Source organism: Hibiscus syriacus, unplaced genomic scaffold, assembly GCF_006381635.1.
Source record: "Hibiscus syriacus cultivar Baekdansim isolate YM2019G1 unplaced genomic scaffold, ASM638163v2 tig00006992_pilon, whole genome shotgun sequence".
NCBI lineage: Eukaryota > Viridiplantae > Streptophyta > Magnoliopsida > Malvales > Malvaceae > Hibiscus > Hibiscus syriacus.
Window position 1 is genome coordinate 66642 of NW_024062121.1, and position 15047 is coordinate 81688.

General features: G+C 34.3%; 2 protein-coding genes across 2 annotated transcripts; one reads left to right on the forward strand and one right to left on the reverse strand.

Moving 5' to 3' along the window:
- Nucleotides 1–87: 87 nt before the first annotated feature.
- Nucleotides 88–9265, reverse strand: LOC120201131 (probable leucine-rich repeat receptor-like serine/threonine-protein kinase At3g14840). The gene is made up of 24 exons (XM_039201796.1): nt 8991–9265; nt 8722–8896; nt 5147–5218; nt 4970–5041; nt 4791–4862; nt 4585–4656; nt 4369–4440; nt 4220–4294; nt 4044–4115; nt 3881–3955; nt 3724–3795; nt 3507–3572; nt 3373–3438; nt 3226–3288; nt 3087–3122; nt 2956–2999; nt 2507–2862; nt 2165–2363; nt 1908–2066; nt 1696–1814; nt 1399–1609; nt 1032–1269; nt 804–954; nt 88–683 (listed from the first exon to the last, which is right to left on the reverse strand). The coding sequence occupies exons 1-24, from the start codon at nt 9079–9081 to the stop codon at nt 279–281; spliced, it is 3033 nt and encodes a 1010-aa protein (XP_039057727.1). The 5' UTR covers nt 9082–9265; the 3' UTR covers nt 88–278.
- Nucleotides 9266–13350: 4085 nt separating this feature from the next.
- Nucleotides 13351–15047, forward strand: LOC120201121 (aspartyl protease family protein At5g10770-like). Its single transcript, XM_039201789.1, has 3 exons — nt 13351–13513; nt 13627–14043; nt 14120–15047. Exons 1-3 carry the CDS (start codon nt 13351–13353, stop codon nt 14944–14946), a joined length of 1407 nt encoding a protein of 468 aa, XP_039057720.1. The 3' UTR covers nt 14947–15047.

Below are 15047 nucleotides of genomic sequence, written 5' to 3' on the forward strand. Positions count from 1 at the left end.
CTGTCATGTTCGAATGAAATATCCATCTCTGATTACAATTAAACACCTATTAGCACGAACACGAACAAATGTAAGAGAAGTAGCTACTACGAATATGATATTCGAACTTCAAAACTATTGGATGACACATTATGAACGCAGTTGAATGAATCAAATAGGCTGCTTGAGCCTCTGGTTCAAAATACAGCGGATTTTCCTGGGAAAAAAGAACTAGGCAAGAAAAAAGTGCATTGTTCCTAATGAACTTATTCCAGCAGCAGATCATTCACAAGTTGTTTCTAATTTGTCGAATCTCGATTCTGCCAGTACCCAGAATTCAAACTGACTGGATAGAGATCAGCAGCAGATGTAGAAGAACCAGTCCATGGTCCATCACCTAACATGCTCTTCGTTTGGCTAATATCCGTGTCGTCTTCTTCGAGTTTCCGGTACAACTTCTTCATAGCTTCGGTATCCATTTGACGACTTGAAGTAATGCTCGAATCAATCAAGAATTCCTCGACCGACGCCTTGCCTTCGAGCATGCTCACCACGGAAGACATCAAAGGCCTAGCCGACGCAGTTGGATTTGTGCACAAAAGAGCGACACCGATCATCGCCATCACTTCATCTATGTTGCAATCCGAGCCAATCCGAGGGTCAACTAAGTCCAACAACTTCCCTTGCTCCTTCAAAACATGTGCCTATAGAAAACAAACAATTTCATTGCCAATATTCAGATTGATTTCATAACTATTCGACTTGTCGCATATGTGTTTGACGTTCGATACATATTCGGATATGGATACGAGAACTTTGTTTACCCATTCGAGGAGAATGAACGGTTCTTCCTTCGGACGGGTTCTAGTGTTGCATCTGCCACTAACAATTTCGAGAGCCACAATCCCAAAGCTGTATACATCTGCTTTTTCTGTCAAGTGACCATGCATTGCATATTCCGGAGCCATATAGCCACTGAAAATTTTGTATGAGCCACTTTTATAAACTAACATCGACGCATACATCGAGAACAAATCTGAAAAGAGACTTACTAAGTTCCGGCGATTCGGGTGCTAATGTGGGTGTTATCTTCTTCATCAAGCTTGGCCAAACCGAAGTCAGATATTTTCGGGTTTAGATTCTTGTCAAGCAACACATTGGTGGCCTTGATGTCTCTATGAACAATCTTCAACCTTGATTCTTCATGGAGATAAGCTAATCCTCTTGCTATACCGATGCAGATCTTTCGTCTTGTTGTCCAGTCTAATTTCAACTGAAATTCCGATTGCCCTTTACATTACCAACATACAGAGAAGCTCAGATACATACATATAAATATATATATTGACATACTTGTCATTCATGTTAGAACTGATCATTTTAGCTTTGAAAAACGATATCATCGGTTGAGATTTGTACCGAATAATGCTCGTGCAAGGCTGTTGTTCTCCAGGTACTCATATATAAGCATCAATTGATTTCCTTCTATGCAACATCCATACAACCTTACAAGATGAGGGTGTTGTAGAGCCGAAATCATGCCAATCTCGGTCACGAACTCACGATTCCCTTGCTTGGATCGAGCCGATAGCTGCTTAACAGCGATTACCGTGCCGTCCTGTAGAGTGCCCTGCATTTAAAATGAAAAAACACATGATGTCCAGGTTCAAAATCAAGAACAATGTACCTGCAGAAATATTGTGTTGGACGTGGTACCTTGTAAACGGGACCGAAACCGCCTTCTCCAATTTTGTTCGAAACGTGAAAATCATTTGTAGCAGCTTTAATTTGCCTTAAGCTAAAGGAACTTGTCTGCAAATCTACACCTTTTAGATCTGTGGAAGAAGGTTGAGCCAAATAAGAAACATTTATAATGATTTTTTTGTTCTATGTAACAGAATATAATTATTTTTTATCTGTCAAAATACCTTGTTCTAATGTTCTCTCCCGTCTTAAACAGCCCTTCCACCAAAGGATGCCCACCAACAGCAAAGCAGCAAACACCCCTCCGGCCACTATACCAACCACCGCAGCTACCGCAATACCACCGCCGTCGCTTTCTGCTCGAGGCATTGCAGGTGTATAAGCTGGTTCAACAACATTGTAAATAAGTCGGTCACAAAGATTAGTAAAACAACTTATACGAGACGACATAAGGTACAGATTTTAACATACGACCACCTACCAGGATCGAAAATGGATATTGCAGAGATAAGGGGACCGTAAACGCCTCTCCCGGGAATAGAAGTCGTCCCTTTTCCGGCCCATCGGAGGTGGATCTCCAAAGTGCCATCTGTTACATTTACAGCAAAAGGCCTTACTACTTGTATGCCTGCCCCTCCTGCTGCTTCTTCAATATTGAAATCCTTAAGCACCCGCTGTCCCTGCAATTATTATCTATTCCATTTAACCCTTTCCATGCAAGCACATGTTGTGTTCAATACATATCGGTATCCAACATCGTGTTTGGCGTATATTCAGGTATACTGTAACCCAAATAGTCTAACAAAAATTACACTGAAAGTACCTGAATGTAAACGTCAAACACCCTCCTCCCTAAGCTGCTATAATTTTGATTAGTGAACTGAATCTCGGCAAAATGGAGGTTTACTGTGTAACTTGCATTGGCGAGACAGAATGCATAGTATGTCAAAGAGCTAGGCGAGAGCCTTGCATTTTCGTGGAGTTCACCATCGGCATTACCAATTGTTAAGATGTCGTTGTTCCGATCATCATTTAGAAAAACTCCGGTGCTACTAAGTGCCCAGTTGGAATCCGACCGTAAGAATGTCGAAGGTCCGGCTTGACCAACATCACCTTCATAATTGGTTCCGTTAATGCTTTTTGGTCTTCCTCCACAGTTTATATAAACAGAATGCAAAGCTGAGGAAAACAGCATATGCATTTGCACATCGATTAGTACATCGAATATGAATCGAGATGAACACAGATGAAGTACATGATATTTCCACTTACGTTCTGTGCAGTTAATCTGGTTACTCAAACATGGAACGATCCCTCTGGCAAAACAATCATATGCCCCAGAAAAACACAAATTAGCCATTGCAAACACAGACAACGATTCATGCTTGAAAAACAGTACTTACGAGTTATTGGTCCTTGGAATGCTTGAAAAAAGGTTCCTACAGATCGAAAACGGAGCAGAAATCGTTTAAAATCGATAGATATTTGAATAAAGATCCGAACACATAATTAAACAACAATTCGACTCGAAAGATGTCGTACAGGGTTGGACTTCCGCAGTCTGTTACACCACCCGTGCTAGTGAAGTTGTTATATGAAACATCCCTGCAAATAGATTACTTCAGAATATGATTTTCGTTTAATGGCTATATTCATGTAATTCAACATTAACTAAGAATAGAATCATACATTTCTTCTCTTGTTTGCAGTATCCAACGAGGGACTGCTCCAGTAAAATTGTTTCCATTTAAGTACCTAGTAGAAGAAATCATTAGATTTTCAGTAAATATGAACATATGAAAAAAAAAATTACATGTCCTTACAATGTATCCAAATTAAGACCAGAAAGATCTGGGATTTCTCCACTGAGTCTGTTAAAGCTGAGATCTCTGCAAGAACATTATGTTCCAAGACAAGTTAGAAATGTCGAGATTCGAATCACTAACACGTCGGACGTTACGTTTTAAAGGTGACACTGCATGAACAAACAAACAAACTAGACTAAATCCGGACAGCTCGAAAAGAAAGCCCGACACTTACAAGATCTTTATCGTTGTGAATCTCCCAAGAAAAGCAGGTATCTCTTCAATGAGATTGCAGCTCCTCAACATCCTATAATTCAATCAAAAACATATTGCATCAAATTTGGAGTTCATCAGTATACTATATCATTCCCTTGCTGAACAGATATGCTTACACTCTATCCAAACTAGGCAGATCGGCATCGAGTCGTGGAAAAGCCGCTTCAGCTCCGTTCAAGTCACTAATTATTCTGTGAACCAATATCAGATACAATCATAAACGAGGAAAAGCCGCTTCAGCTACGTTCAAGTCACTAATCTACAGCAATTGAGGCTTACATGTATTTTAAGTTTTCCAGAGTAGTATTAATGGATGGAATTGGTCCACTCAAGCCACTTCCCTCCATGTATCTGTCATCATACAGAAGGTGGAATCATTTGATTGATTAAACAAAGCATCTCCAATGAAATATAAAGACTAAAATCAAATCCAACAATGTTGATTAAAGTCTCACATCAGTGTAAGATTTCTCCAGCTCCGGAACATGAACTCGGGAATCCGTCCCGTGAAGTTGTTGTCACTGATACGACTGTTGCAAAACAAAACATTAATATTCGATATCTAATAATTAAGTGAGTGGAGAAGAACATTAGAATTGCTTACAACTCCTTCAACGAAGTCAGCCTAGCATATGCATCAGGTATTCCTCCAGTAAAATTGTTGGAACTAAGATGCCTGTAAAAACCAGTAAACAGATATTAAACGATAAGAATGATCATCATTTCCCCTAAATCATCAGGAATCTGAGGATGGAAATGATTCAAATCAACAGTGAAGAGTGATAAATATATACATTAAAAAGAAAAGGATCTGTCTTACAATCTCTCAAGTTTGGATAGATTCCCCAATGCCCGAGGCAAATTTCCCCAAAGTCCATTGACCTCAAGAACTCTACAAAGTTTTCCAATTAATAAAATTAATTATCCAATATACATTCATAAAAGAAAAGAAAAAAATCTTATAACAATTTTCCATGACATGAATTGAGGATATATTTATGTAGAAACTGGTGTAATCCAACTCACAAACTGGTAAGATTGCTGAGGTTTGCTAGCTCTTCTGGGATTTCACCAGTTAATCGATTTCCAAGAAGGGAACTGAATCACAAAACATTTTTCCATTTAGCAACAATATATATATATATATATATATATGTATATAACCCGTAAAGACATAAACATAGAGAAGCAGGAAAGAAACATACATGTTGACGAGTCTGGAAGCAGAGCCCCATTGAGGAGGAATGTTGCCACTAAGATAGTTGCGAGTTAGGTCACTGTAAAAATAGTTAATTAGTTGATGCAAAATTAAGCTATATATATAATAGTATATGCATATATATATCATGAAAGAAAAAGAAGTTTGAAAACGAGGTCCATACATTTCTTGCAGGAAAGGGAGACTGTCCAAGTTTGTTGGGAGGGTACCTGAGAGATTTTGTGTCTTGAGCAGTCTGATACAAAACAAAGTTAAGTTCAAAAAATCAGTAAAAAGTGACACTAACTTGACCTCAATAAGGGGTTTTTTTAACCTTGCTTGAAATTGTATAATGCATTAGTTACATGTATATATATAACTTATTATATTTTTTTGGGTTCAGTTAATAAGTGCTTATAGACATTAGTTAAAAACTAAAGGCAATAAGGTATTAGAGGTCTCTGTACTTTCTTTAAAAAATCAATGTGACCCTCATCTTATTTTTTCTCTCTCAACGTGGCCTCAACTCAAAAAATAAGTCTAATATGACTCTTTGACCAAAGTTTTTCGTCGTTGACAGTTACGGTGTTGGTTGATAATGTGGAGGATAACATGACAGATGAGTTAAATTGGTGACTCAAACATGACAGATAGATTGTCATGTTAGTACCGTAGACCACCACAACAACTTTGTGACTTGTCACGTCAGCACTATAATGGTCAAACGACGAAAAATGTTGGTTAAAGGGCAACATTGAGTTTGTTTTATGAGTTTGAGGACCACATTGAGAGAGAGAAAATAATACGATGACCACATTGATTTTTTTCAAAAGTATAGGACATCTAATGCCTTTTTGCCAAAAACTAAAGAAGTATTATACTTTATTAAAAAAATGAAAAATATTATTTACTCATGGTTTTTTTAATAAAATAGGGTGAAGTATACAAATGGTCATATGTCTATAGGTCGTTGCATTGTTGAATTCTCAACTATTAAAAGTTACAAAATAGTCCCTAATTGTATGGTGTTATTTTGTTGAATTCTTGACTACTCTTATGTTTCAAGCATTAATTCGACGACATAGTGTAAATGGAGAGTTAATCAAGAAAATACAACTCAAATGATTTTAGGATCAACTTTATCATATCCCAGTCACTAAGTCAATTTTTTAACGTCAAAAGACGAGTTTAGAACATATAAATAATTGAGTGATCATTTTATATTTTTTTAATAATAAAAAACTCAAGTAACTTTTAATTATCAAGGTCATGTGCACCTTACCCTAGAAAATATTATCAGTGCCCCTAATTTTAAACTATATACGAAGTATAATTTTCAAAAGTCGATAAAAATTATTAAAGAAATGATTGTTATTCTAAGATGTCTCGAATTTAAGATTCAAAGAATATAAGATATTTAAACGCTCGTTATAATATAATTAAAAATCTTTAAAACAAATACTCATATCCGTAATCAAAAGAATAAAAGGTTGGAACGACTTGGTACATGCATGTCGGCCATCGCTTCCATTGACTAGACAGGTCAAGTCAACAGTTGTTGGTGGGCTGTTTAATTTATTCGATGTACTACGTTACCACTTGCTGTTAGACTCGTGACACCACCGGCCCACAATTTAATTTCGGATAAGAGATTGATGTCAAAGTTCAATTTACAATTACTATTATATAGTTTTTATTAAGGGTAAATTATATTTTTAATCACCCACTTATTATCATGATTTCATTTTGGTCACTAATTATTATTTCTTTCAAAACCGTACCTAATATTACGTGTTTAGTTCTATTTTAATCATTTACCGTTAAAAAATCAACGTCGATGCAGACGTGTCAACATAAAATAATAACATTTTTTATTGAAAAATAAAAAGGTTGACATATCAGTAATTCTATGCATTTTTAATGCAAATGATTAAAACGGAACAAAAATGCAACCTCAGTATGATTTTGGAAAAGGATAGATGAATGACCAAACTGAATCACAAGAACAGATGGACGACTAAATATGTATTTACTCTTTTATTAATTATCATATTTGTTTTTTTATCTAAAAATTAATTAATAATTGTCAAACAAACAAGTTTTATAGCCGTCAGAACAGTTCAACGAAGGAAACTTTGAACAAAGACAAATCTTTGATTGAAAATTTCCACAAAAATTATTCATATATTCCCACACCTCCTCTAACGGTAAAATATTAATAAATATATACTGACCAATTTTTATATTATTTTAAAATAATAAAAACAAACTTTTTTCATATTTAAAACATAAATTTTCAATTTGTCAATGGCAAGAAATTCCTCAATTAGTTTATATTAATAATATTTTTTTATTCAAAAAGTAAGTTTTGAATTCCTTATTTCACGATTCAGAATTAAAGTCAAGGATCTCCCCATGCATTTCATCACGTTTAATTTATATGGTTTTTTTAATGAATAATGCATTAGTTTTTATGATACTTTTTTTATATAATAAATCAACATTGATTTAGGTAAAAACATTGGTTTTTTACGTACAGTAAATGTAAATCTTGAAACAAAATGGAAATAGTAATTAACCTAAAATATTAAGCATTTTTATTTTCCTAAACCTAAAATAAGACATCTAGAAAAGCAATTAGCCTAAGGTCATCTCCAACGCTGCAATAATGTGGAGATATCTCCACTTTGGAGTGCTCCAGCCCTGCTCCAAACTCAACTTTGGAGAAAAATAAAACTGCCTACAAAAATCTTTTTTTTATTATGTTTTTTGGTTTTTATTTTATAATTAAATTGTAATATAGATAAAAATACATTGAAATTAGATATATAAACACACTAATTTTATTCTACGAAAAATACTAATTGATATTTGTGGAATGAATATTTTAATTTGGAGAATTAAAATAAATAATTATGTAACTTATGTTTTTCGTATTATTACTATTAATTGTAATTTTCTTATTTATTTGTATTTTCGAAATGTTATTTATGAATGTTTTATTTATGTTTTTTATCTTGATATTTTTTAGAAATGTGTATGTTTTATTTTATATTTGTAAAATCAATATTATAATAATTAAATATTGTGAATAAAGTAGAGTTGATGGTAATGTAGAGATAGCGCTGGAGATAAATTATTGTTTCATCTTTAGAGTATATATAAAGATGTGCTATAGTAGAGATGAGGACCGGAGATACATAAGTGCTTATTGGAAACAACACATGCATACGTAAAGGCATCCGTTCTGATGGTATATATCATCCCGTGCCTACTAAATCTAGAATTGCAGTTGCTCTTTTCTTTAAATTTAAACTCGAACTTGCTGCTAATAAATTCGAGTAAATGCTTATAAGCAAGGATGAATCGAGAGATACTAGGCTGTCATGTCTCCTGAAGTTTCAAATTCTTATAAATTCAAGTTTTTTTATGATCTAATTTTGTAATTTCACGTTCTTAAATTTTTAATGTACTTACTAAAGATTCACACTTAATTTTTTACATAAAATCATACTTGTCCCTACTCTGTCCGTACTCATAAGCATAGACAAACACACATTTTTATGCTATACTGAATTTTATAAAACTTTTAGAAGTGGAGAAAATAAATTATCAATATATAGAAAGTATAAATAAAAAACTAAGATATAAGAGATTTTAAAAGTTTTAGGAAAACAACTGCCCTACCCGCTCCCAGTTCCTTCCCTGCTTATAAGCCATAATCCATGAACAGAGAGAGAGAGAGAGAGAGATGCTTACATGTGGGTGACGTGGCAGGTATTGCTATTGTTGAAGGAGCAATCGCATGTAACATTATTAGCATAACTAGATGATGGTGGATCTATCCAACCCCTGGCTCCACTGCATGGATCAATATCATCAAAGTTCCAATCTGTCTTCACCAATGTCCTACCAATGCTTCTCAAAGCTTCCACTACAAAATAATAATAAAAAATGAATGAAATTTACTATAAAAAAAACCCAAACAAATTAAGCTTCTTTCAACAGTAAAATATCATGACTGTTACCTTCATCTCTGCCAAGCGTAGCTCCATTTGCAAACCTTGTAAGGCTACAAACTATGAATATTGAAGCAAAAACGAGTCGGTGAAAGAGCATACTGGGAGAGGATGATTAATTCAAGAGCTCCTTGTGGTTGATTTGAATGAGCAAAAATGGGTTGAAAGATCAGGTTTTCATAGGGATTTTAGACTGAGAAATTTGGAAGTTTCCTTGAAATGAAATCAAAAGCAAGGGGAAGAAAATTATTTGGCCGCCTATGGAGGAAAGATGGAGGAGAGAGAGAGAAGTAGGGTGAACGCTTTTATTATCGAGTTGCCAGAAAAGTTCAATTATTGTACTGCGATGGGATGTATGTGGACTTTGTGATGAAAAAGACTTTAGCACATTAGCAACTTGTTAAAATATCTTGCATGAAAATTAATTGACATGACTCATGAGGCCCCAATCCCCATGTCCCCATCTCTCTACTGATTTATGTTGAACTAATTATTTTTATTTATTAACTTTTTAAAAACTTATAAAATTATCATTAAATGAATGTCTCTTGTTTCCATATGTAATAAAGTAAGGGGAGGTAAGATAGTAGGCTGCTCCCAACTTCTGGTTGAGAGCAGCTTCCGTAGGAGACCTCCAAATTATGAAATGCCTTCCATGGGTCTCGATCCTACGACCTCAAGATTAAGAACATTGTGCTCTACCAACTGAACTGGATGATCATTTCTTATAAAATTATCATTAAATTTAATAAATTTTATCAAATTATTATAAAACAATTATTGGATTTATCAAAATTTTATAATCGTAGTGACCGTTTTGTAACAATTCAATAAATTTAATGAGTATGTTATGATTTTTTAAGTTTAATGATCAAACGATGATTTGAATATAGTTTAATGGCATCTAATGTACTTTACAAGTATATATAATCACTTATATTTAATTTATTGAACGACTGGTCTAAATAGAATATTATAAAAATCTATTACGGGTTGACATCCTATCTCAATTTTATTTATTCATAATGTTTTTTTAAAGGAATTAGCGTCCATTTTTGTTAAAAATAAAAAAAAATTAATTGCATCACATGTCCTTGAAATATGACATTCATTCTAAATTAATCCTTAAAATTTTAAATATTATAATTTCTTACCTAAACTATAACTATCATTCTAAATTAATCCTTAAACTTTTGAGCATTTCAATTCCGTCCCCAATTATGACCTTCATTCTAAATTAGTCTAAATTTTTTAAATTCCAATTTCATTCCAAACTATATGCATATACTAATTACATCCCTTGTTAATAAAATTGCTAGGCCAAGTTATATTATTGTATGTTTGAAACAAACAAAATTTAGGTTAAACTACGGTTGAAACTAATTATATATTTGGATGAACTTGGGAATGGAATTGGAATATTCAAAAAGTTTGGGGACTAATTCAAAAAGAGGGATTGTAGAATGTTTGACTTAGCATTTTGTCTGCATGTTGGATTTGGGAAAGTGCTCTTTGTTTGAATAATTCATTAATATTTTCTATTAAAACTTAATTATAAAATATAAATATCATTATAAAATAAAAAATATTTAATATTCTAAAAATAAATTAACTACTTGATCGATTTAAATATTACTAAATTTAAACGTGGATAAAAAAAAGAAATTCAATTCACATCTTAAATAAATTTATTAATCTCATCCAAATAACAATTTGAGTGCAATCGTAAATAATATTTTCTTGGTATATGATTTTTCTTAATATTTTCTTGGTATATGATTTTTTTAGATACTTTTCTTGATGGATGATTTTTGTTCACATTGAAACAATTGAGTTTGGTTGGTCTAGAAAAATAACTTGAGTTTAGACCTAAAAGTAGTCATTAATCAGATTTTTTTGTTCTCCTGGTTTCAAGGTTTTACCCTGACTAATACGAACTGATACGCATGTCGTTCACCTGATTTTTGTGGATGGCTCTACCAATAGAGATTTTCTACATACACGAGAATTTAAACTCGAGACATGCTTAAATAATATCAAATCACTTACTACTTAAATCAACCCCGTTGATTACTGATCAGATTTTTTTATTGCCCTGAAAACCATACTTTGAATTCTGATATGTTGTGATTTAAGGCAGGCTTTGAGTTGCTTGAGGTTAGGGTTGGCAATTATCCACGGGTGAGTGGATTATCCATCCACCCGCCTCGAATAAATGGATGAAAACTCGCGGTGAAACGGATGATTGGCGGGTGATGGATGGATCGGGTGATGGGTCGGGTCGGATATGGATGAAATTTTTTTGACCCATCACCCGCATCATCCATCCACCCATTAATATATCCATTCATCCATATATATATATATATATATATTATCCCATTGAAAATATGTCTAATTTTTTAATATTGGTTTATCCCTATTGATATTAAAATGTTATATTATAATTTTAGATTTTTTAAAATTACATTATTAAAAATGCATTATTGATAATTATAAAATTTTAAAAATATATTAAATATTCTATAATACAAGTATACAACTACCCTCAAATTTTAATTTTAGCATTTAATATCAAGATACTATTTGTATTGACCTCATAAATCGGTACCAAATCGATTAATTAATGTATTTGTAATGAACCCTAACCCTAAAACCTAAACTATAAATCTTAAACCTTAAACCCTAAACCTAAGCACTAAATCCTAAACCTTAAACTATAAACTATAAATCCGATACCTAAAACCATAAAACCTAAACCCTAAACTTAAAACCATAAACCCCAAACCATAAATCCGATTATGTGATAGGAGTTAATTTGATAAATTAATGAAATTAATTTATAAAAATTTTAATAACTAATTTTTTAAATTGTTGTGACCCTAAACCCTAAACCCGATTACACATATGCAAACAATTATTTCCAACTGAATGATTCATGGTGAAATCGATTATGTTCAGTCTACACTTGCTTCGCCGAGTTGAAAATGCATATGATTCAACTCTAACATTAAAGAACACGAGCTAAGAATATAAAAAAGAGTATTGATAAATACCATTTCGAGTCGAAGGACTCAATAGAGGCAGATCCATGTATACGGCCAGGTGATTCAGTTTGCAATGAGGTGAGTTCGAGCTCAAAATCGAGCTTCAATCGAGTTTCAATTGAGCTCTTGAATTTTTTTGAGTTCGAGCCTTGTATAGGTCCTCACTTTACATGGACTAACCATCGGTCTGAGAGGTTTGGGCCATGAAATTGGATAGGGGATTTTGACCCAATAAGGAAAATGGGTAAATTATTTGGAAAAAATAGAGTAGGTAGAAGTTTATTTTGGGATTACGACATTTTCTACAGTATTCATGGAACTCATCATGTCAAGGTGAAAAATTTCAATAAAAAATATTTTTATTCGAACTCATCACATTGAGCTGACGAGTTCTAATAAAATATAATTTTTTAATTAAAATTTATCACATCGAGATAAAAAGTTTAAATAAAAAATATTTTTTATTAAAACTCATCACTTCGAGGTGACGAGTTCCATGTCACTGTCGAAGAAGATGTTATAGATCCTAAAATAAACTTCTACTTCCCTTATTGAGCTAAATAAAAAACTCATAAATCGTACTGGGTTATTTTTACCATTGGATAGAGCCTTGATTAATGTCAGCTAACTGCCTATTATTGTCCAATTCATGAGAAAGTAGAGAAAAAAATATAAATGATGTTTTATATCTGAGTTTCATCCCGTTTCTCAATCTTGTTTGAGAGGATTTATAATGACTCTCAGTATATTTGGGTGTGCGTCAATCGTAAAACATCATGATTGCATGTAGATTAGCCGATAAAATGAATTCGATCATGTGACGGTAGATTTGACTCTGTCGAAAGTCGTCAAACTACGAAGGCCTTTTTGGCAAACTATAGCAATCTGGATACGATCAGTCTTCTACATACCGAATGAAGAACTCTCGAAGAGGCTCAGTGCAATTAGAGGCTAGTATGGTAAGGTCAACGACTAATGAAAAAAATTAGGTTCAATGAACTGGGATCACCTCAACGTCATCACATGAACTGGGCAATGGCATATTTTCCCACCACAAACAATAATATAACAACAACAAAAATGGAAGTGGCACCACTAAATGATAATCTCCAATCTCCATGACTTTTCATGCTTATTGCAACATAACAGGAAACATTATGTGCTCGAAATTGCTCAAATCGTCCAACCAAAGTCACCATTATGTGACTGTTTATATATAATGTTCGAATAAAAATAGTTGTTTGTAAGTTCTATATAAAGGTGACAAAGAAGTACGAATTGCTTCCAAACTGAACCAATAGGAAAAGCTGAATTTCTAGTCCATGGCAATCTCATTCTTCTTCATTCTCTTGCTTCTCTGCTCTTTCAAGAACACCTATGGCTTCCGACCCGAAACCGCAACCATTGAAACCATGAATCTTCACACTCACACTCTTCAAACCACTTCTCTGTTGCCATCAACTGTTTGCAAATCCTCTCGCAAAGGTTCGATTTTTATCTCCCATAGATTCGATATATATATAGATATACAGCGTGGGGTAAACTTGTAAAATTTTAAAAGTAAAAGTGTATTATTGATTTATGCTTACCTATTACAGGTATGAAGGAAAGATCATCAATACCAATAGTGAACAAGCATGGTCCATGCTGGGGACTGAGCCAAGACAAAGCAAATCTTGTTCCCTCTCATGCCGAAGTACTTCGTCAAGACCAAGCCCGAGCTGATTTGATCCACTCGATGCTCTCCTCGAATTCCTTGGAGAAGACGTCACTTCAAGAAAACCCCGGAATCTCGATCGGCACGGGCAAATACCAAGTAGGAATAGGCTTCGGTAGGTCTAATACGAAGCTTTCCTTGGTGTTCGACACTGCTAGCCAATTAACATGGACTCAATGCCAGCCATGCTCTGGATATTGTTATGATCAAAATGAACCAATATTCAATCCATTGAAGTCTTCATCTTATGCCAGCGTTTGGTGCCCGTCGGCGACCTGCAATCAAATTTCTTCCGAAGGTAACGATGATGGTTGCTTAGTTTGAATTCTTTAAGTAGAGATTTTATATTGACATAATCGATATTTTAATTGCAGGTATACAAAAAGGTTGCTCTTCCTCTTCAACATGTATATATGGGGTTGAATACAGCAATACTACGTTTTCAGTTGGCTTTCTTGCTAGAGAAACCATAAGCCTAACATCTTCCGATGTGTTCCGAGGTTTCTTATTCGGCTGCGGCCAACAGAATCGTTTCCCAAACGGTGGAGGTGCAGCAGGGGTGTTAGGCCTCGGCCGTGGATGGTTTTCTATAGTTTCCCAAACTTCTAACAAGTACCACAAGGTTTTCTCATATTGCTTACCGTCAAGTGATGAATCAGCAGGATATTTGAAGTTTGGTGATGGAAACCTTCCGAGTTCGATCAAATTCACTCCGATGTCAAAATCATTTGAGGGCACAAACTATTATGGTCTCGATATAGTCGATATCGGCGTAGGTGGTGAAAGATTATCCATCGACAGGTCGGTTTTTTCAACCTCTGGCACCGTCATCGATTCGGCATCTTTGATCACCCGACTCCCTCCGGCTGCCTATGCAAGAGTCAGGCGATCTTTCGTAGCGAAGATGACCAATTATCCGACGGCACCAGCGTTCGAAAACCTGGGGACATGCTACGATTTCAGAGGGAATTCGACTGTCGTAATGCCGTCCATTACCTTGTACTTTGACGGAGGTGTTGAGATGCCTATTGATGCTAGAGGGATATTGTACATCAACAAGATATCTCAAGCATGTTTGGCGTTTGCGAAAAACCATGAAGACGACGATGTGATGATCGTAGGAAATTTTCAACAGAAAGGGTACGAGGTTGTCTATGACGATGCTAACGGAAGGGTTGGATTTGCTGCTGGTAGTTGTTAATGGGATCTTCATGTTGGAATATTTGAGCAAAAACTATGATTGTTTTCAACAATCAACCCTTTTCGAAGGACACTAAGCTCAAATTTTCAAAACCTTACTTT